Raw genomic sequence first — 24,119 nt, forward strand, 5'->3', positions numbered from 1 at the left:
GGGCCTTCCCCCGTCCAAATTGTTGGTGCAAAGCCACCAACTGAGGTCCTGTTTGCATCTGTCCGTGAGTAAAATGGGATGAGAAAGTGGAAATTTTTGGAGAGACCATTGAACAAAGAGAAGCCATTGGAGAAGTCTCATGTGCAATCTCGCTAGAGGGACCAACATAATTGTGGCTGCCATGGTCCCCAGAAGTTGGAGAACCCATTGCTCCTTCGCTTTCCTCAGGGGCATCAGGATGTGTATTTGTTGTAAGATTCTGATCCTCTCCCGCGGCAAAAATGCTCGCATTTGAATGGTGTCTAATTCTGCGCCTATAAAGGTGACACGCTGCGAGGGCAACAAGGCCGATTTTTCCCAATTTAGTGTTATGCCTGTTGACAAAGAGTGATGGTAGCATCCCTGGTTTGGACTAGCTGATGCCTGGTGGGGGCGGTAAGGAGTCAGTCGTCCAGATACAGACACACCTGGAATCCCTGACATCTCAAGTGAGCTGTCACCACTTCCATACACTTGGTGAACACCCTGGGGGCTGTGGTGAGACCAAAGGGCAGTGCTTGAAACTGGAAATGACTGGCTCCCAGCCGGGAGCGTAGGTGACTCCTGGATGCCCTGTCCATTTTTACATGGTAGTAAGCATCCTTGAGGTCAATAGAGCACATCCATACCTCCTCTCCCAACAATGAGAGAATCGATTGTAGTGTGACCATACAGAACTTGGACTTCTGTACACAGTTTATAAAACGAATTCACCGCAACTGAGAGAAAATAGTCATTTATTCCACAAATTGAAGCAAACGAAAGCGCTCATCTTGGAAATTTGTGGAATAAATGACTATTTTCTCTCAGTTGCGGTGAATTTGTTTTATTAGTTATTTCATGCTTCTGTGGATTTTGTTCTGTACATGGTTTAGTTGGCTGACATCTAATATGGGTCCTCAGGTCCCCTGTTCTTTTCGGCACCAAAAAGAATCTTGAGTAAGTCCCTAATCCGATCTGGTCTGAGGGGACACTCTGGATGGCTCCTTTTCCTGGCAGCTTTGAAACCTCTAAGGCTGCTTGATCCCTTTGACTGGGTGGAACGTCTGGGATATTTCTGATTGATGGGGGGTCTGATATGAATGAAATGAGGTAACCTCCGGAAATTATTCGGAATACCCATTGGTCCTGGGTGATGCTTTTCCAGGCTTCTGGATATAATGAAATTCGACCCCCCGACTGGCTGCGGATAAGCACAGCCGGGCACTCCCTCAGGAATGAGAGTAGGGGGAGCCGCGAAAGGAATCGTTGTCTCCCGAATTGCGGGGGCCCCCTCTGCCTCTAGGGCGGCGTCTCCCTGAATAACCTCCCCCTCGTCTGCCTCTGGAGGGGGACTCACCTTGTGCAGCAGGAAAAACTTCTGTGATTTCTTGAACCATATCTTCCCACCCCGCTGGGCCTTGGGGTAAGGCCAAGAAGGAATGGAAAAAACGACCCCTATGGCAGACAGGGTCTTTCCCTCTTGCTTGCACCTGGTGAGGGTGTCTTTCACTTTGGTTCCGAACAAAGAAGAACCATCAAAGGGGGCGTCAGTGAAGGAAGACTTGAAGGCCTCCGCAAAGTGACACAGGCACAGCCAGGCTTGCCTCCTAAGGGCGACTCCTGAGCTTGCTGCCCTACTCGCTCCCTGGGCTGCATACAAAATGAGCCGCATGGAGGAGTTGACAATGGAGTTGAGGGTAGACACCTGGGCGTTAACCATCTGGGCCACCGCCTCAGAGACATTACCCGCAAGAGTATCTCCTAACTCCTTGAGGAGATCTCCCTGGAGCAGAGTGAAATGAGACAGATAGTTCAGTGACCGTAAGGTAAAGGTTGCTGAGAGGGTACGCTTCCCATACCGGTCCATGGTCCTAGACTCCTTGTTAGGAGGGTGGACGGAGGAAGAGGTCTCTGCTACTTCCTTCTGTGTGGCCGCCGCCACTACCATGGCATCTACTGGGACTCCTTTGGACAAGAACTCCTTACCCTGGGGAGCAGAAAGAAACTTGTTGGGTGACCTGGGTATGGGCTCCACAGAATCAGGGTTTTCCCATACCCTTCGACAAATTAAATCAAGGAGTTCATCGAAGGGTGGGAACACCCAGGAGGCGGAGGGCTGAGCACCAAAGGACTTAAGGAAGACAGACTCCTCCTCGGAAGGGGTTTTGGACAGCCAGTCACCTCTTTGCTTCAGTATCTCCAGGATGTCGGAGAAGGAAACATCATCAGAGGATGACTTGGGGGACCCCTCCGATTCCTCGAGGTCAGCATCAGAGGTGAGGGACTCATCCTGGGAGTCTATGTGCTTCCTCTTGCACATTTTCTTTCTAGGGGGCTCCTCAGGCACGAACTCTGAAGGGCCCTCAGAAAGTTGGGGACCACTCATGGGGGTATCCCTAGGCCTTGGTGCTCTGCTGTCCCTGGATAGGTGATGATCATAGGCTCTCACCGGAGTGGTACGGGACAGAGTGACCGATCCACCTGATGTAGCTGACGATCTGGCCAGCACAGTCCGCATGGCCTCAAAGGATGGTCCCCCCCCCGAGTCCAAGGACCGGCCAGCCTCCGAGACCACGACGGAAGTCGGAATTCCCCAAGCCAAGGCACCAAGAGGGAGGCTCGGAACCGAAATATGTCCCGAGATGTCCCCCTCGGGCCCAACTGAAGAATCCCGAGTCCCGAACCCCGAGGTCGGAGCCGATGTCGGCACCGATGGAGCTGGAGGGGCCATCGGAACCAGACTAGCAACATCACACGGCACAGAACACTCCGGCTCCGAAGACAGAGATGTGCTCGGAGGAGGAATGGTCAAAGCAGGGGTCGGGACGGGCTCCGGAGTCGACTGGGCCGGAGCCGAAAACAATTTTGCCAAAACCAGTGACTGGAGGAACCTCTGGACCACCCTATCAACATCCACATCCGAAAGCGTTCTGGAGGATTTGGAGGACAGTGAGGGAGATTAAGATCTCCTCTCAGGAGAAACTAGTCTGAGACTGGGCGATCGGCTCCGAAGAGGTTCCAATATAACAGGAGCCAATGCCGGTTCCATCACCACCGACACTTCCTGCAGCCCCGAGGACAATGGAGCCGAGGAGGTCAATGCAATTTTTGTGACTTTCTCCGTAGGCTCCGATGAAACTGATGGAGCTGGAGATATCTTTTTAGACTTAGCACTGGGAGAAGAATCTAAGACCTCTTCAAAAGAGGGTTTCAAAAGTCCCTTTAGGATCAGCTTATTCTTTCTCTGTTGGAGCACTCTGGGACTCAATGCATGGCAAAAACTGCAGGACTCCTGCAGATGAATGGCTCCGAGGCAATAGACACAAATAGAATACCCATCGGTGATGGACATTTTGTACCCATATTTTGAGCACTTTTTGAAACCCGAAGGTTTGTGCTCTTTGGAATCTTTAGAAATAATCACCAGAAAGAAACAACAATGCGACCTAAGAGAAAATCTGACAGGTAAAACTCACAGACACTCAACACCACAAAAATGCGGGAATCAGACAAGGTTGAAAACGTACACACAGTCTAGAGACCAACTATTCCAAAACCTCTAACTAAAACGGTTAATGACTACAAGGGTTGGAGAACGACAATCAAACCTCTAATTTAAACGGTTTGACAGACAGAAGGAAAGGACTAGGTCCTCTAACTGAAATGGGCCTAGCCTGAGGGAACAGTTATCGGGATACCACAAACACGCACACTACCAAAAAACTAAACACTAACACAGTAGCTATGAAAATAGCTTTTTGTTTCAGAGCAATACATTTTCTCAAGACAAGAAAAAAGGTACTTGGCCACAGCCAAGAGCGAGACCACGTCCGAGCTACACGAGCGTCAAACGAGATCTGGAGATATGGAGCAGTGCACCATGGTATACCTGCTTAGCCCAGCCAATAGAAGACTTAGAGCTAGAAAAGTTTGGCCGAGTGGGAGCCGATATTCGGCTCCGAACCCACGGGTAAGAATGTAGGTGAGATAGGACTACATAACATTGAAAATTTCAGGAGTCGGCCGACCGGCACTTGTGAACCGCTTCTGCTACCGCACGGAAAGAAAGACTGATGCAATGATGTCGGCTGCATGTTTTATACCCCTGATGACCTGACGTCATGGAAGAAGAGACAGCAACCGATGCAGGACCCAAGACTTTGTTAATCAGGCCGACTGAGGGCTACTGCAAGCAGATAACCCAAATGTGATGACTGCAACAGTGAAACACGAAGAACATCCTGGAGTAGAAGCCCGATCTGGACTGATCTGGGGGGACAGTTTCGATGGCTCATTTTTCTAGCAGCTTGGAAATTTCCTGTGCTGCTGCTTCCCTTTGCGTGGGTGGTACATCCGGGAGGTGTCTGGGAGATTTGGGGGACCCACAAAGGGGATAGAGTATCCTCTAGATGTGATCTAAAGCACCCAGCAGTCTGATGTTATTGACTCCCATACCACTAGGCACAAGGACAATCGTCCCCTGACTGCCTCCCGAGTAGAGCAGTCGGGCCACCCCTCAGGGCTGCTGCCCACATCTGTCCGTGAAAAGTTCTCGAGCCTCAAAACTCCTCGGACCCCCTCTGCCTCTGGGACAGAATCCATTCTGTCCCCCTCTGACTCTGGGGGAAGAAGAGCCCTGAGTGTCATGGGAATACTGTGACTTCTGGAACATCTTCTTTTGCCCTCTCTGGTTCCGAGAAAAGGACCTTTGAGGGTTTGAGAAGTAGATCCCGATGACAGACAGTGTCTTCCCATCTTTCTCACTCTGGACTAATGTCTCTCTGACGGTCTTACCAAAGAGAGGAGAGCCGTCATAAAGGGCATTGGCAAAGGATGTCTTGAAAGGTTCTGAAAATGGACAATCTGAGCCAGGCGTTGCGCCTCAGACACACCGGACCCAGCCGCCCTAGCCGCTTCTTCAGTAGCATGTGAAAGGAGTCGCATGGGCGTGTTAGAGACTGCTTTTAAAGTGGCCATCCTCGTGGAGAATAAGGCCCTGTCCTCCTGCAACATGGACTTAGGGCGAGACTCCTCCAGTTCCTTTACCAGGTCACGTTGGAGTCTGGAGACATGGGCCAGGTAGTTCAGCACCCTAATTGAAAAGGTAAGCTGAAGTGTAAACCCACTTCCCTAGGCAGTCCATCATCTGCGACTCTCGGTGAGGAGGGTGAACTGAGGAACTTTCCTGGGCAAGTTCATTCTTTGTGGCTGCTGCTACCCTCACAGTGTCTATGGGAGAGCCCTTATTCCATGCTGGCCTGTCTGTGGGGGGACTCAAAATTTTGTCGGGTCTTTTTGGAATTGGTTCCATGGTGTCCAGCTCCTTCCATGCCCGCAAGGTGACCAGATCCACCAAAGGATCCACAGGGGGGGGGGTTGGGGGGCAGACACCCAGGAAGTAGATGGGCCAGTGCCGAAAGCCTCCAGGAATACGGACTCGTCAGAAGAATATTTGGGGGAAGACCAACCTCCCCGTTCGTGAAGGATTTCCATGATGCCTCCAAAGGAGACATCCTCGGGAGGTGACCTAGGGGAACCTTTTCCATCATCCAAGTCCGTATCCTCGGTGAGGGACTCGAGGGAGTCCAAGTGCCTCCTCTTGCAAGTATGCTTGTGAGGCACCTCTCCGGTGGGGCTCTCTGGGGGGAACTCACAAGCCACTTGTTCCTCAGGGGGAACTGTCTGGCACTCCTCAAGCATGGGCTGTCCCTCTGGTAAAATGTTGGGGACTGTAGAAAGAGCCGAGTGGGTCTGGGTGGAGTCTGAGGGGACAGTCAGGTGTCTCGATCCAGAGGAGAGAACCCTTTCTATCATGTCAAATGCCAAAGGAGAGCGAACCTCCTGAGAAACCAATAAGGAGGCCGGTCTCCCCGGGTCTGACGAGAAAATCAGAGCAGGGCCCAAACAGGACGGAGCTCCAAGGGAGGGAACTTGGCCCAACAAAGGCGGAGCCGATGAAAAAAGTTCCACTCCCTTGGATCTGACACCCAAGCTCCTGCTCAGAGAACAGCTTGGATCCGACATGCTCCAGGCAGCTGTCAGCGTCGAGGAAGCAAGTACCGTCGGTGCCGACCCCCTGACTAAAGCCATCCTCGGATCTGAATACTCCAATCCCGATGGACGGATCGGAGAAGGAGATATTGGCTGGAAAAAAGGAAGTGAGCTCCCCCCTCTTGAGGGAGAGGGGGCTGGCAAGATCCCCATCTGGATCTGAGCACGAATGAAACTTATCATTTTATCCATATTGACCTCAGACAGACCGGGTGAACCTCGACGAGGCCACAGACACCGACCTTGCAAGTTGGGGCACCGAGGTCCTTGAAAGTGAGCGTGTCTCCTCCGGCTCCGGGGAGAACCTCGAAAATCGGAGGAGGGGCATCACGGATCCTTAAAGTTATGACTGGCGAAGGAAGGTCCTGAGACTTCTTATGCTTTTTCCCTCTACTTCGACTCTCTCCCCTTCTCTCTGCCCCTTTTCCGCTCCGCTTCCACAGGCTTTTGCACAGGAGGTTGAGTCCCAGCCTGGGATGGAGGAGAAGCCAGGGGAAGAGAAGGAGAGGCGGCCACAGCATCCGCTGTGACCGAAGCCGAAGACGAGGCAATAGTCTCAGAAAGGGAAAGAAGGCCTTTCAGGGCCAACTTGGCCTTCCTGTCCTTAATGGTGCGCGGGTTGAACCCTGCGCATATAGTGCAGTCTACGCCCAGATGGGCCACGCCCAAGCACATAACACAGAGTGTGGCCATCTGCAGGGGATAACTTATGGCCACACTCAGTGCATCTTTTAAAAATAGGTTTGTCAGAAGAAAGACTAACTAAAAAGAAAATGTTATTTCTTTCTTGCTGAGAACACCCACTCACCACACTGACACACAGAACACATTGGGGGGGGGGGGGCAAAAATACACACAACTACTCTAACTAAGCTAACTACTCTAAAAAACTATAAACTCGACGCACCAAACGAGGGGTGGACAAAGGGAAACCTACTCTATCTTAGATTTTGAAAGAAAAAAGATATTTTTAAAGTCTTTACCCACTTGAAAAGCTGGAGCTCTAGAGATCACGATGCATAAGCTATTTGTGGCAAATGAGATCTGGGGGTTCGAAGGTAGTGGAGGTGTATTATAGGTAAGGGGAGGAGCTTGGAGCAGATGCTAGTAAAGTTGTCGGCTCAGATCAGATACGGATCCGGTATCCTACAGGTTGAAGACCAAATGAAGTAAACTACTTCAGATCACAGAAATGCCTTTTTGTTTTTCTGCCATTTTCCAAGAATGAGAGCTAACAATGCGCACACACACACACACACACACACACACACACACACACACACACACACACACACACACACACAAAAAGGAGGAAAGAAAATAAGGAAACTACCAACTATGGTAGATCAAAATACCACACGGTAATCAGAGGGAAAGGATACGGCGGTACTAATGATAGTACAGAGAAATGCATCTGGAACATTTCTCCCCGGGCCTCCGCTGAAAACAGGCTCTGTGGAACCTAGTCGGACTTTCCCGGTTAACAAAATGTTAAATAAATAAAAATAAATAAATAAAAATAAATACCTCAAGAGGTAAGGAAGGCTGAGAGGATGATAGAATAATTATAATGCAGGGTAACAGGTAGTGTTCAGCCACTTGCACAATAGTCAAGTTCTAAGGAAATAAGAAAATGTCTATATCTATACAAAAAACAAGGTTTTAAGACATAGCTGAGAGCAACAGCTGACGCATCTTTCTGACAGAGTGGGAAACAAGATCTGAGGTAATGGAGAGAGGGGCACTGTCGAGAATTTTTTGGCTGGCACGAGCTGTATAACGGCCGAACCAATTCTGAGGATCGGGACAGAGTCCCATTCTTCAAGAATGAAGACTGACAACATCGGGTGATTACTGATTACTTACACAAGTGTATTATATTCATCATATTCATCACTGTTGCAGTAGCCTTGGCTATATGGGTAGATTACTCTAGCTTACTACATTTGGGTGGTGGAAAGAGAACAGTCCAGGATCCCCTAGAGAATAGTCCTAGCAAAGCCCAATCTGTCCCTAGAAAAGGAATCAAGCTTTTAGTGCTTTGTAAAAATATGTACAGAGCACCAAGTAGCAGTTTATATAATACTTCTATAATCCAACACTTTCCAAAAAGCAATAGATGAAGCCAAGGCCCTAGAAGAGTTGGCCTTGACCCTGCCTGGAACAGATTTGTTATGGTGACTATAACACAAGTTAATAGCCTTAGACAACCATTTGGAAATAGTCTATTTTGATACAGGTTGTCCCTTCTTACCTTCACAAGAAATGAACAAAAGATCAGAAGATCTGAAACATTTAGTTCTGTCAAGATGGTACTCGCGTCTATGGACATCCAAGGTATGGAACATCCTTTCTTTCTCATTTTTTAGGTTCAGGAAACAAAATGGGATATTGATAGTTTGGCTTAAAGTAAACTCAGATGTTGCTTTAAGCATAAAAGAAGGATTAGTTCTCAAAGAAACCCTGTCCTTGTAGAAAATGTGATATGGTTGACTCATCATAAGCACTTGTAACTCAGATACCCTTCTTGCAGAGGACAGTGCAATCAATAAAACTGTTTTCCATGTCAAGAACCTCAAATCAGCCAGGTTAGCTGGTTCAAATGGTGCAAGTTTTTAGCTTCTCTAACGCAAAATTTAAATCTCGGGGGGGGGGCACAGGCTTTCTTTAAAGGCTCTTATGCAAAACCCCTTTCAATAGCATTTTGACATAAGATTGAATTGAAAGAGGAGGATCCATGCTCAGACATGCCAAAATGGCCAATAAATGAACTTTGACAGAGGAATAATAATGGCCATAGAATAGTAACTCACATAACTATTGCAAAACCAGAACACAGCTAGTCATGAATGGATGTTGTTTATGCTGTTGGCATCAACTAGAAAACCTTTTCTATCTGCTAATATATGTTTTTATAGTAGCAGGCTTTCTTGCCTCCATTAGTACCTTTTGCACACCCTCAGTAAATAGGTGCCTAAAAGCAATTAAGACCCTATAATCCAAGCAGTCGAATGAAGCTGATTGATATCAAGGTGTATCAGACAACCACGTTCTTACTGGAGTACATCCAGTCTGTGAAGAAGTTTGTGGTAATTGCCCCTGGCCATTTCCAAGAGTAGGAAGAACCACCTGGGACAAAAGGGAGTCACCACAATGACCTTGGGGGGATTCCCTCTGAATCTTCAGAAGTACCCTGGATATTAGTGGAAAGGGTGGAAGCATAGAGGAACATTTCTGTCCAAGGAAAATAAAAGGTATCTGTCTTCCAGGCCTTCTTGGAACAGAATCTTGCCAGTCGATTGTTCAGATAGGAGGCAAACAGGTCTACTACAGGAACTACTCATAGATGAATCAAATCTTGCAACACTCCCAATCCAGTTTCCATTTGTGTCTGTCTGTCAGTGCTGGTCTTGGTCAGCTTATCTGCCACACTGTTTTGCTCTGACAGAATGTAGGATGCCTGTACTATGAAACCGTGTTGTGAATAAATATTCCAAGCTAACACGGCTAGTCTGTAAATGGGGTATGACCTTGTTCCCCCCTGCTTGTTGGTGTACCTCATGACTGTGGCAATGTCTGTAACAACTTGAAGAGGTCTCAGGGATGAAAGATGATTCAGGGAGTTGATCAGGGCAAGCATCTCCTTGATATTTATGTGCTTGCATCTGTCCTTGGTATCACACATGCCCCACACTTTTATCCCTCCTGAAACTGCTCACCAAGAAAAGTCTGAGGCGTCTGAGCTGACTGCTTTGGAACACGGAGGGAGAAGTGGAGACCTGGATTTAAGGATATTTACTGTCTCCACCAAATGATTTCTCTTCTGACAAACTGCAGGGTATTGTTGCTGAAACCAGAGAGACTTCAGATGCCACTGTATTTTTCTCCTGTAGAGTTTTGTCAGTGATATCATGAGAATCACAAAAGCCATTAGACCATGCATCCTGAGGTATTCCCTTGCAGTGATTGAAGTTTGAGTAGAACACCTTAGGAATAGCTCTACATATCTATTTTTTCCTGTGGAAGTAAAGCTCTTTGAACTGAGGCATCTAGTTGACATCCCAGGAACACACTCTTGTGTCAAAGAATCAAGAAAGATTTTTGAATGTTCTCTTAGAATCCCAGAAGAGAGATTCCTGACACTATGAAAAGACTAAGACTCTGCAAATATAAACACACTGCCTAAATATGGAAACCCTGTAGCTTGCAATGAGCTACACCAGGAGCTAGACACTTTGTGAACACTCTTGGTGCAGTGGATAGTCCAATGGGTAAGGCAGAGAATGTGATGCAGACACGCAAAACCTTAAGAAGCATTTGAAATCTGGATGAATAGGGATGTGATTATAAGAATCTTTTAAGTCTAGTATTACCTGGAAACTTGAACATCCTTGAATAAAAACCCTTCCCCACCACTGAAGGAGTAAGTGTTTCTATCACTTCTTGGGACAGCAAGTGATGAAGAACCAATGAAAACAAAACAGTCTGATCAGGAGAATGAGGAATGACCTCCTACTGCCATCTATAACCTTGATTGATATTCAGAACCCATATGTCTGAAACTATCTGTTGACAAAGCATTAAAAAAAACATTTTCTGGAAGAAAAAAGGGGCCAGGTGGAGTGGGGTGGGTGAAAAGGTCTCTTGAATAGTCATTCAGACTTGGACTGTCCTTGGTTGGAGGTTCTAGGTTTCTTTCTGGAACCCACTTGTCATTTCTTCTTTAATGTCAGTTTAACTGTAATTTGTAGAAACTGTTCAGTCTTTTTTTTATCAAAATTGGATGAGAAGTTAGAAATCAAATGGAAAATTTTTAAAAGGAGGGCTAAAAAGTCTTACATCTTCCCTAGATCAACTTACCACTTTCATCACACTTTTGATCACCTCTGCAGCAGACAGGACAAATACTAAATCTCTACTTAAAGGGGAATTTAAAATCTAATTTTTACCAGAATCTGGGAAGTTCTGAGTATGGAGTCATGCAAACCTCCTCAAAACAGTACTAGTGGCCATAGCCTTGGAAGAAATACCAACAGAATTAACACACACATAAACAATATGTAGTGCCTTGTGCAACAGAAGAAACTAAATTATTTAAAGCAGATTTTTCTTCACAAGACACTGCAGATAAAACATTCCTCATACTTTCATAATCAGGCAGAACAAATTAACACACAAGACTGACAATTCAAAATTCTGAAAAACAAAGTTGTAGAAGTATGCACTTCTTTCCCCATCCTTATCAGTAATTTCCCATCCTTATCAGAAAGAGTAGGACTGGAATTAACTAAGTGCTTAGCAGCAGTAGGATCAACTAAAGTTATGGCTGCTGGGTTAGGTTTCAGAATCCTGGATTCACTCCTGTGCATTTAGCACATCAGGCAACAACACTTGTTTCTGTGACAGGTACAGGTTTTTCGAGATCAGGTTGCTAGCCCAAGTACCAACCCTCCTCAGATGGTGCACCATACACTCACACGCACACAGACCACTAGGGCCAATTTAGAGTGTCCAATCCACCTACGACATGTCTTTGGAATGTGGGAGGAAACCGGAGCACCCGGAAGAAACCCACACGAACGCAGGGAGGACATGCAGACTCCACACAGAAGGCACCCCAGCACAGAACCAGAGAACCTCTTGCTGTGAGGCAACAGTGCTAACCGCTACACCACTGCACCATCCAGGTTTCTGATTAGTGTATAAAAATTTAAAAGACTGAGTAACTTTATACATTCTGTCTTTTTAGTGGCAGTTGGCTGACAATTAGGAAAACTGCAAGCAGTAACGCACACACCCTCTAAAGCAGACAGAACGCGAGGAATGGGTGCAGGCTTTGGAAAATCTTTCTGTATCAACTCGTAGTATTTTCTGAAGGACTCGGAATCCTAAGCGTTTTCCCACAGAAAACACTGGCACAGTCCATCAATAGTCTCAGAGAAAGAGACCCCCCCCACACACACACACACACACAGAATCAGAAACAGAGTTCTGCTCTGAGTCTGCATCAAAAATCTGAGGAAAAAATACTGTACCTGTCCCCTTCATCTTCTTGTTCAGATTCAAAATCTTGAATCTCTTCAGGAAAAGAGAAATCCCTCTTTCTTTTACCAGAAACTATGTCATAAGAAGGACCAATAGCCCCAATTCAACCCTGAGCCAGACCCAGTAAACTACTCCTATCCAAAGGAATTTGAAGGGAGTAGATACATGCTTGGTTTTCTGTTTCATTCTGACAGGGGGCCAACCATGTTACTAATGGGAACAGCTGCTTCCACAGGAATAAGTACTGCGGTCTGACATAACACGGAAACCTTCCCTGTTCCCTCTGCCAGGACTGACAAGAGTGGGTCTTCCCTTGTCCACTGAAGGGATCCCAATAGCCACACAGAATGTGGCTAACCCCAGTCCACAGAGGATCCAGCATAAAAGATGAGTGGTCTGAGGTACAACAAATGGCCATAGCAGAATCACCCAACTGTGGCTGCCTCAAATTGACAGTCTGTTGTATTGGCAAATGCTATTTGTTTAACTTTTTCTTTGTGTGGCTGGAAGAAGGACAGAATGTAGGACTGGAAGTTTATGGTCAAGCCAAAAATGGTGCCTCTTTCCTAGGAAAAAGAAGCAGCAAATGCTGGTAAAAAGCTGAAGTATTTTAAAAGTCACTTTTTTGACAGAAAAATATAGTAAAAAGCACTTTAAAACACTAGGTCAGCCCCCACAATAGTAAAATACAGTTTATCCACATAAAAAGAAGTTATGTACTTACCATAATGTTTCATCTGTATTGTCCATTTTCATTCTTCCTCAACTGCTGTTTCAGATCCGATCCTCGGATCTGACTCAGCCATTACTAAAGCTTGTGGTAACCAAGAAGCTCTCAAGCATGTCCCTTACCAATAATGCACCAGCCCTAAGCTACCTCAGATGATCTTTGCTGTGTTTACCAGAAAGGGAATGTTTAACATGCATAACTCTAGGAGACGTAAAATTACACGTGCTCCATAAAGGAAGAAACTATATATGGAGCTCAATATAAAGGACAATGGTGTCTCTCTGAGAACTCATTCGTTCAGAAGTTTGTGAACAGAAGGGATGGAGGCTGATGGGTGGGAAGTTGAGGAAGAATGAAAATGAACAACACAGATGGAACTTTATAGTGAGTATATAACTTCTTTATCTGATGTTGTCAATTTTCATTCTATCCTCGACTGTTGGGACAGAGTCCCCAGCTACCTACAATTCTGGGTGGACTCTAAGGAAGGATATTCCTGAGCACAGTTGAACAAAATGATGCTCTAGCCCTGGAAACCAAATCTAATTCGTAATGAGTAGCAAATGTATGAGGAGTAGCCCAAGTTACTGCTGCACATGTATCGCCCATGGTAGCTATTGATAGAAAGACTGAAGAAGTTGCCATGGGTCTAGTTGAATGGGTGTGTACCAGTTTTAGCAAGTTAATACCCAATTTGTTATATATAAAAGAAAAATACAATCAGTTAAGCCATCTGGCTAGTGACTTTTGCAAATGGTTTACCCAATTTCAGTTCTGCAAAGGAAACAATTGGTATGTTTTCCTGATCTCTCATTCTATGCAGGTAAAAACGTAATTACCTATCAGCATCCAATAAATGTAACATGTATTCACCCTTGTTTGTAAAATTAATAAGGAATACTGGTAAATTAATGGATTGATTGATATTAAATTCTGACACAACTTTAGGAAGGAAGGAGGCATTTGTTTGTAGCATTACTCTCTCCATGTGAAAGATCAAGTATGGAGGTTTTGAAGGGAAAGCTTGAATCTCTGAAAAAAGTCTAGCAGAGGTAATACCTACAAGAAGAACAGTTTTTCAGGTGAGATACGTAAGTTCACATTTAGCTGTTGGTTCAAAGGGGGATGTATCAAAGCCTGCAGTACCAAATTGAGATGACATGGTGTTGGTGGTGGGGTAGGATCCTTAAAAGGGAGTCTCAAAAGCAAAGTACCTCGCAAGAAACTTTTGCACAATTTATGACAGACTACCGAAGAACCTTCAGACCAAATGTGAAAATTTGATACTGCTGCTAACTGAACTTTAATGGTTGAGGAACTAGCTCTTTCTTTAAAAAGTAAAGCTAAAAACTTGAGTATATTATGTAGCGGAGCTGAAAATGGGTCAACATGATTTTGTTGTGCCCAGTAAATGAATGTCTTCCATTTACTTGTACAGAGGTTTCGTGTTGAAGCTTTATGGGAAGATAAAAGTATATGTCGGACAGGGGAAGAGAGCATTGATTGTGTGACTGCTAATGGAACTGGAGAAACTAGACCATCAGCTTGAGATTTGAAATGTCTGGATGGATCATGCCCGTCAGTTTAGACAGGAGGTCTGGAATCAGATATAGAATCCAAGGTTGGTGAAATAAGTGAGGCCAAAGAAAGGGGAAACCAAGGCCAGTAAGGTGCAATGAGGATGACTTTGCTTTTCAATCTGGCTGCTTTTTGCAGAAGTTTTGGAATTAATGGGATTGGTAGTCAGCCATAAAGGAGACCAAGGCACCAATCATGACGTACAGCATCCCTCTGTGATTCCCCCTGTGGGGGGATTAGGGCAAAATAGCTACTGCATTTGTTGTTTTGGGGGGGGGGGGGAGTAAAAAGATTTGCAGCAAGGCTGGCCCCCATCAACAAAAAATCATTCCCGTCACTTTTCTTGTTGACAGGCCACTCATGAGGTAGAAGAATGTACCTCTCAGTTTGTCTGCTATTACACTGGACTTCCCCAGAATGTGCATTGCTCTGAGTAAATGGTTGGACGAGACTGGCCATTGGCACACTCTGAGTGCTTCTCAACACAAAGGGTATGATCTGGTCCCTCCTTGTTTGTTGATGTACCAAACTACTGACATATTTTCTGTTTGAAGTGCAATCGTCCCTGGAAGAAGAACATCCTGGAAGGCCTGCAACACTGAATACTGCTTTCTAGGACACGGATATGCAAAGTTGGCCTCTTCAGTGGACCAACTGCCTTGGACTTTTTCACCAGAAAATGCCCCTCACCCCACCCCCACTGGGAAGTGTCCGTGGTCACTATGGCCTTGGGCTTAGGGTGAATGAATGGATGGCATAGTAGAACAATCCACCACGTGAAATCTCTCTTGCATGTCTCAGTGATTCATATCTGAGTTGACATGGGTTGGCAAGGTATTGACCGTTGTGTTGCAAGCATCCATTGGAGAATCCTCGTATAAAATCTGGCTAAAGGTAGTAAGGTGATCTCTGATGACATTGATCCAAGACCTTGAAGGACTAAGTGGGCTAAATTTTGGTACTGCATATTATGTGCACATTTGTGCTGAAAATTGCTCCTATAAATACCAAACTTTGAGGTGGTTGTAGTTGAGACTTGTCGTAGTTTACAGTTATTCCCAGATGAGAAGTCTGAAGAACCGGCTCTCTTGCCCTTATCAACTGATGCTTGGTTGAGATAGTAATGAGCCAGTCGACTAGATATGGAGACACTCAGAATTCTTGCAGTCTCAAGTGAGCCGTTACTACTGCCATGCATTTGGTGAACACCCTGCGGGCTGTGGCGACACCAAAGGGGCTTCCCAAAGGCATTAAACACTAAGAATAAGATTAACATAGCTTATATACTTAAACAGTCACATGACATATACATTATGCAAATCAGATAGAATTATGCTTGTGTTTCAGCAAATGTTTTATATAATTATGCTTGTGTTTCAGCAAATGTTGTAAAGGGACAATGTCATGATACTATATGAGCTTTGAGCCTAATTAGCCACTTCATCTCTGCTAGTTCAGTTTTCAGTATATCACTACCTTGTATTTCTGCTATGCATACTTCCAGTATGGCAAATTTAAACATATGGCTATCACCATCTTCTAGAATATGTTTATATAAAGCATTCGTATTCTTCTTAGTATTTATCTCTGAAACATAGCTACAAATATGTTCTTTTAATTTCCAATTGTTTTTCCCTATATAGTATGAGCCACGTTATACATATTGCCAGATATACATGGTTCTTGGTATTAGTTCCCACGTGCTTTTAATGTTATATTTCTATTACTAGCCAAGTGAATGGAATTATCCATATTAATATACATGCAAAATTTACAATTTCCACATTTATATGTGCCTTTTTTAATTTGTTGATTATTGAACCATATCTTAGGCTGCTCCTTGTAACACAAGATGTTATTAAGGTTCTTATGTTTCTTATATGTGAAGTGAGGTTGTTCACTTTTAATATTTTTAAGTTCATGTAGGTCCCGCAAAATATGCTAATGTCTAGAAATTATTCTTTTAACAGCAGATGTATTTTTATTATATGTTAAAATACATCTTAACTCATCCAGTCTTTGGTCAATGTATCTAAGGTATTCCTAGAACTAAAGGCTTTCCTACCTGTATGATATTGAGTATCACCATATATATGCATCACCTCATTATAATTATACCCTCAGTCAACAAAAGATTTCACAGTTAGATTTATTTGGTTAACCATATTTGATTCAATAGTGTTTAGTCTTGCTACTCTAAGGAATTAGTTCTTAGTCACATTCTTAAAGGTATGGCCTGGGTACATGCTATGTCTATATAATAGGCTATTCCTTTTTATAGGAATCCTACATAGAGTGGTCTCCAAAGTCCCTTCTTCATTTTTCATTATTGTTATATCAAGAAAGTCTATTTCATCAAGTGACATAGTAATTTTGAATTTTAAAAAATGGCAGGTATTCGAAATGTATTCATAAAACTTCTCAAACATTAAATTGGTCTCCTTTCCATATTAAAAACAGGTCATACACAAAACAACAATAAAATAAAACATGTTTAAAAGGGTTACTATCTGCCTGATTTAATTGACTCTTCCATACATACATCACAATGCTGGCAAACGTGTTTGCCACTGGTGTACCCACTACCACCCCATGTATTTGTTTATATAATTGTTGCTGAAATAAGAAAATATTGAAATAAGAAAATATTGTTATTTAGTACAACCCTTAGCAAATCACAAAGTGTTCCTATGTACTTTTGTTCATATTCAGAATATTCTAGTAGAAATTGCTTCACTGACTGTATGCCAAAGTCTATAGGGATCACAGTAAACAATGATTCTACATCTAATGTCACAAACATACAATTGGTCAAGTCATTATTTTTGGACAATTCATATACACTACATAAAACACCATTAGTGTCACGTATAATGGTTCCTGTGTGCTCAGAATTCACTCTTACTTGTATTTCAAGGAATTTCAACAGTGGCTCAGTTATCCGTCCTCTGCCTGAGACTATGGGTCTCAGTGGTGGAGTTGGCAAAGACTTAGCAGTTTAGGGACCCCATATATTATTGGAATTTTCAGATGATCAACACAGAAATAATCATATAATTCCTTAGAAATCTTATTATACAGAATTTGTAGATGACAAGTAACATCCTTAACAATCTCATTTTTCTCATTCAATGCAATAATTTGATAGCCTGCAGATGCCAGCATCCAGTACATTTGTTCTGTATAATAGTCAGTGTCCGTTACTACAACCCCACTTCCCTTGTCTGCTGGTTTTATTACAATATTTTGATTTTTCAACAATTTTCTACATGCAGCCCTCTCCTCAAGTGTCAAATTATGAAATGTATTACAGTTTCTCCTCATATGCAAAGAAATCTCTCTCTCTCTACTATCTGTTCAAACACTTTTGTAATGTCACTGCCCTTCGGTATACAAGTCCATGGGCATTTGAACTGTGTAAAATTTAAATTACTGCATCCAAAAAATTCAGTTTTTAAATTTAAGTTCCTTCTAAAATATTTAAGTTCACTAACAGTCGTTGCCATGTCAGCATAATATGCTGGAATAAAGGTTAGCCCTTTCTCCAATAATGATGGTTTACTAGGACTTAAATTTATATTTGGATATGTTATAAGCAATTGTTTTCAAACCTTCGTCTGGCTCTAACAGGACTGTTCCGTTTTCTTCCTTCTCTTACTACACTTCTGCTTTGCACTCTTCTTGCCGGTAGAGGTAAAGGTTTCTTCAATAAAAAAGATGAGGAGGAAGAGATAGCAATAGGATCCAATGCTCCGATAATGTTTGGATCCACCATAGCTTGTTCATTAGCTAGTGTTTCTGTTGATTGGGGAGCAGTACGAGGAGTTTTGTTTCCATTTATATTTAATATATTCCTTCAAGGTGTATTAGTTTGTTGTTGCTCATTGTGTTGGGGGGGAATTCCAGAAGTGAGGTTAGACTTCAAGAAGTGCAGGATTGGTGGCTCTGACCGGCAGCATAGATACCTTCTGGATCATCTGTTCATCTTTATGTGATAGTACTCATCCTGAAGGCCTATTGAGTACATCTAGTCGTCCTTACTCAGAAAGGGGAGAATGGACTGACTGTGACCATTCGAAACTTGGTATGTTGAACTGTCTTGTTTAAGTTGCTGAGATCAAAGATTGGTCTCCAGTCCCCCACTTTCTTTGGCACTATAAAAAACCTTGAGTAAGTTCCAGATTCTATCTGGTCTGGCAGGACTTACTGGATGACTTTTTTCTAGCAGCTTTTGTATTTGTATTTCTGCTTTTTCTGTCTGACTGGATGGAACATTGGGGATTTTTTCTTGAGATCAGAGGTGTGAGGGAAAAGCGTATTACATAGCTTCTGGATATAATCTTCTGCACCCAAGTATTGTTTGTTATGTCTAGGCAACCTCTGGTGCAGGGATAATTGACCCTCAATAGACTCCAGAGGTGGACAATTGGGCCTCCTTTCAGGACCTCCTCTGCTGCAGGGGCGTCATTAACCATTAGAGCTCCACCCAGCCCCCAGGGGAACTTTCTCCATGTGTGTCCTCTAAAGGATGCTGGGACTTCCTGAACCACACTTTGACCACCTCACCGATTCCTAGAAAAGGATCTTTGAAGGGTTGAAAAACATATGCCCATTGCAGAGAGGGTCTTTCCGTACTTCTCACACCTGGATAATGCATCTTTCACTTTGGGGCCAAACAAAGATGTGCTGTCAAAAGAAGCATTGACGAACAGACTTGAAGGGCTCTGCAAAATCAAATAGGTGCATCCACGCACATCTCATGATGGAAATACCTGAACCTGCTGCCCGTGGGACTCCTTTGGCTGAATGCAAAATAAGCTTCATGGCTGAATTCGAATTAGATTGTAGGGTAGCTAACTGAGACGTCATGGATGATTGGGCTTCTGCAGAAATGCATCCTGAAACGGTATTTGAGAATTCCTTTATTAAATCCCTTTGCAACCTTGTAAACTGTGCCAAATAATTCAGCAACCTTAGGGCAAAGGTCGAAGAATGGACATGCTTCCCAAACCTGTCCATCACCCTAGACTCCCTGTTAGGGGGATGAACAGTGGAATGCTGTTTGGCAATTTCTTTTTGGTGGCCGCTGCCAAGACCATGTCATCAACAGGCATCCCTTTAGCCCAAAACTCCTTCCTCAAAGGTGATGCCAAAATATTGTCTGGTCTTCTTGGTATGGGTTCAAGTGTGTCAGGTTCCTTTCCATACCCACTGAAAGACCAAATCTATAACCTCATCGGTGGGCAGAGCAACCGAGGAGGTAGATGGACTAGTACTGAAAGAACCCAGGAATACAGACTCCTCAGATGAAGGGTTGCTGGGTGTCCAGCCACCCCTCTGTTTTAGGATCTCAAGGATGGCTCCAAATGAGACGTCTTCTGAACATGATCATGGGGACCCTTCACCGAAGCCCATATCCTCTGTGACAGACTCTTGTGGACAGTCCAAGTGCTCTTACACTTCTTCCTAGTGACCTTCCTCAGTGGGATGTTCCGGGGAGGTATCAGAATAAACTGTAATCCCCTGCTGGGTAGCCTGGAGATCTCTGACTGGCTGCCCCTGTGGAAAAGAATCATGAGGCTCTGAGCACAGAGAAATCAAGGTGGAAGGTTGAGGATCAGAGGGGGTTACAGCCGTCGGAGCAGAGAACACCCTCTTCACAACCTCGAAGGCTAATTGCCCTGGAAACAGAGAAGACTCCAGAGCTGAAAAGGCAAGCTTCTGGACTGCTATTATCCCCTGCTCAGAAAGCAATCTCTTCGAGGAGGAAGCTGGAGATGAGCTACCCAGTGCCAGAGGGGCAGAGATGGCTCCGGCAACTTCAGAGTCAACTCCAGCACCTCTGACCTGACAGGAAACTTCAGCTCAGAGAGTCATCCGGATCCAAAGATAATGTTATCTTTAGATCTCAGCTAGACAGATCAGGAAGGCTCAGATTCCAGGATTCTGAAGCAACCGAAATGATCAGAGGAGGAGGTTGAAGTGGAGGTGTAGATGATGATGAGTCTCCTGACCCGATGGGGTAGAAGCCAGCATGACACCGATCTGAATCTGCACCGAGATGGACTTTCGCATCATTCTTTCCATGTCTTCCTCCGTCAGACTTCTAGATGAATAGAGGAGGAGACTTGGACCGGTGCCTTTCAAAAATGGTGAAGATCACTTAGATGGGACAGTATCAAAGGACAGTGAGTATCTGTTCCTAGGGAGAACTGTAGGACTCGAGGCTGTCAGATCCGAGTGTGAAGAGCTTTGGAATCTCTTCAGATTCAGTTTAGGCTTTTTACGAGTGAGCTCCGATACTGAGGTGGATGAGGTAGAAGGTCTTGGTGAAGAAGACTTGACTTCTTTTGTTTTTTGCTCAGTGGACTGAGCCCCAAATATTGCTTCTGCAAATGAGGAAGGTAACAGTCCTTTTAAGATGAGTTTAGTTTTCCTCTCAACAATAGCACTAGGGTTAAAATTATGACATACTGAACAGTCTTCTTGCAGATGTTGTGGCCCTAGGCAATAAACGCATAGTGTGTGGGCATTCGAAAGTGGTAGCACGTGCCCACATTTGACACACTTCTTAACCCGGTGGGGCAATTATCCTCCATTACACAAACAGCTATAATACAAGAAAGTTAAGCAAGACAGGTTTTTTTTGTTTTGTTTTTTAGCTATAGGGGAAAAAAGGCAGGAAAAATAAATTCCCAGCAATGGTAAACAAAGGACTACACAGATGTTTAGGAAAGAAGAAAGACAGAAAGAAAAATTACCAACAATGGTAATTCAACAATTAAAAAACTGTACGATAAACCCGAAAGAAGAAATTACCAGCTATGGTAAGTGAAGAAATATGATGTTGTATGAGGGTAAGTGATGAGAAAATAAGAGATATTAGAAAATATAAGAATTTATATGATAACTATAATCACTTATCAGTAAAACCTCAAGAGCAAGGTCAACCATGTCTTTCGCGGAAACCGGCAAACAAGATCTGAGGTAGCTTAGGGCTGATGCTTTATGGGTAAGGGACAAGCTTGAGAACTTCCTGGTTACCACAAGCTTTAGTAATGGCTGAGTCAGATCACAGGATCAGATCTGAACCAACAATTGAAAACTAACATCAGATAAACTGTTTTCATTTACTTTACACAACTCACAATACAGTCTTATGACAGTCTGCTAAAACACAAAACTCTTTGCTTAAAATTACTTTCATGAAGAGGAACGCGACAAGATAATATTTAGAAAATGGAAGTTTTTTTCTAGAAGGGAACTTATCTGCCCACCAAAGGAACAGCACAAGCTGACCATGGATCCTAGAAAGCCTGAGGAGCATTCTCTTTGGCAGCAGTAAAGCTCTGAAGGGCTTGGTGCCCTAACTTGTCTTTTTAGTCAGCTCAGATTGAGCTGTCTGGCAGTTCGAGCATGTGGAAGGTGCCATGAAGCTTTGGAAGCTGGTCAGCTGTTATATCCTTGGCAGGATATAACCCATTTAAGCTAAGGCTACTTCAGCAGTAATCAATATGATGAACATATTTAAAATTAGGATAAAAACCTTTGCAGTTTCCTCCTCAGCCTCAGTGGTTTGTAACTCACAAACCTGTCAGTTCATTCTTGCAGCTTAAGTTTTCAGTAGATAATACTAAAAAGGACATGGTACCCAAAATACCACTTCTATGTAACTGCTACAAGTTGCATTCTCTCGCGATGGCAGCTCAATGAATGTAATTCACTGCAAGATATTCCCAAAAGGTTCTATACATGTTAGAACTAAAAGAGGAATGGCTTATTTCTCTTATAGTAAAGGCAACATAACTATAACTGCCTAAACTGGCACTGAAACCTGATCTGGTCTCCTAATGGACAACTCCTCCTCCTCAGATTCAACAATCTATTTAATCATGCCTGTGTTCCACAGTTTTGTGATGATAGCCCAGAAAGAATACGCAGGTATAGCAAAACCAGACTTTAAAGCACAAGCCACTAATTTAGTAACAGGGTATATGTTGAGATGTCAAAGCCTCGGGATACATAATGTTGCAGTGACAGCTTTTTGACTCCTGCAGAATCACACATGGAACAAACTATATTTATCTTTCCTGGTGGCTTACCAAGATAACTGATTCAATATTCATAAGAAGTGATAAGTCTACAATAATGCAGCAACAATACATCTTTTTTTCACTCCAACAATTCATTTATCTATATTTGCATAAACTTTAACCTACCGGAACTTTCCTGAGGTAATCAATATGCTCTTGAACAGCATTCTGTAGGTAGACTGGTACTTGTAAGATTTCTTCATGGTGATCCATAAGGAATGACACTAGTCGTGTTGCAAGCAATTCATCAAGGTCCGTCTCATCTACACAACACAATACACACCTAGAGAATGTCTGTACCATCTGAAATATAAACATACAAAGCAAAAAATCTGAAATATAAACATACAAAGCAAAAAAAAAAGTGACACACTGCTGTTGCTTAATATTCATTGTACACTTTATAAAAAGTTATGTACTCATCATAACGTTCCATCTGAGTAGTTGGACTTCATTTGTCATCAACCTGTGGGTATCGGTTCTGGAGACGGCAGCTTTACCAGCATCTGATTCAAGCTCCAAGCTCCTCCCCTTACCCACAATACCTCTCCATCTCCTTCCCTCCCTCAGATTGAGTTTGCTACACCACACACAAACCTGATCCAATATACCTTACTAACTGAAGAAGAGGAGAGTCGCATAGGCACTCTCTCCTGCCTACCAAAGTAAGAACATAATGAAATGTCGGGGGAAGGATGGAGGGACGGTCGATGACAAATGAAGTCCAACTACTCAGATGGAATTTTATGGTGAGTACATAACATCTTTATCTGAAGCAGTTGACTTCATTTGATCATCAACCTGTGGGACAGAATCCCCAGCTACCAAACTCTTGGGTGGCCTTCATAAAAGGATATTCTGGAGCACAGTGGAGCCAAAGGATGCTCTCCCCCTAGAAATCATGTCCAATTTATAATGAGAAATGAAGATGTGAGATGAGGACCAAGTAGCCGCTGAACAAATATCATCCAAAGACACCCTAGACCAAAAAGTCGCTGACATAGCCATGGACCTGGTAGAATGGGAATTTATCCTACCTGGAGGTGACATGCCTCTTATCTTTGTAAACCTGAAGGATGCAAAGGGAAATCCATCTGGCAATGGTTACCTTAGAAATCGGTTGATGAGGATACCTAGGAGGTAGATGCGGCTGTGCCAAAGGCCTCCAGAAACACAGACTCATCAGAGGAAGGTTTGAGGGCAGACACCCCCCCCACACTGCCGCAGGAGTTCCATGATGTCTCCAAAGGAGACATCGTATTGTCAGGAGGTGATCTGGGGGAACCTTCCCCTTCCTCCAAATCTGTGTCCTCAGTCAGGGACTCTGGGGAGGATCCCAAGTGCCTCCTTTTGCATGTTCGTTTGTGAGGCACCTCTTTGGTGGGGCTCTCCAGAGAGGGGACTCGCAAACCATCTGTGGTTCCACGAGGAGAAAATTCTGGGGCACATCGAGCTCAGGCTGTCCCTGGATGGGCAAAATGGCTGAAGTTGTACCCAAAGCCGAGGCAGAATCCGAGGAGATGGCCAGGGACCCCGATCCACTGGAGAGAACCCTTTCCACCACGTTGAAAGCCGAGGGAGAGCGAGCCTCCTAGGAGACT

The 24,119-nt window shown here is 44.0% G+C and overlaps 1 protein-coding gene across 1 annotated transcript in view; it reads right to left on the reverse strand.

Moving 5' to 3' along the window:
- Positions 1-24,119, reverse strand: part of DEPDC1 (DEP domain containing 1) — a 1,033,362-nt gene that overhangs the window by 99,354 nt on the left and 909,889 nt on the right. The window contains exon 10 of the mRNA XM_044085606.1: positions 22,645-22,821. Within this exon, the coding sequence (XP_043941541.1) occupies positions 22,645-22,821 (177 nt within the window). The remainder of the gene's footprint in view (positions 1-22,644; positions 22,822-24,119) is intronic.

This window comes from Protopterus annectens, chromosome 10.part0 (assembly GCF_019279795.1).
Source record: "Protopterus annectens isolate FY-2018-M chromosome 10.part0, PAN1.0, whole genome shotgun sequence".
NCBI classification, from domain to species: domain Eukaryota; kingdom Metazoa; phylum Chordata; order Ceratodontiformes; family Protopteridae; genus Protopterus; species Protopterus annectens.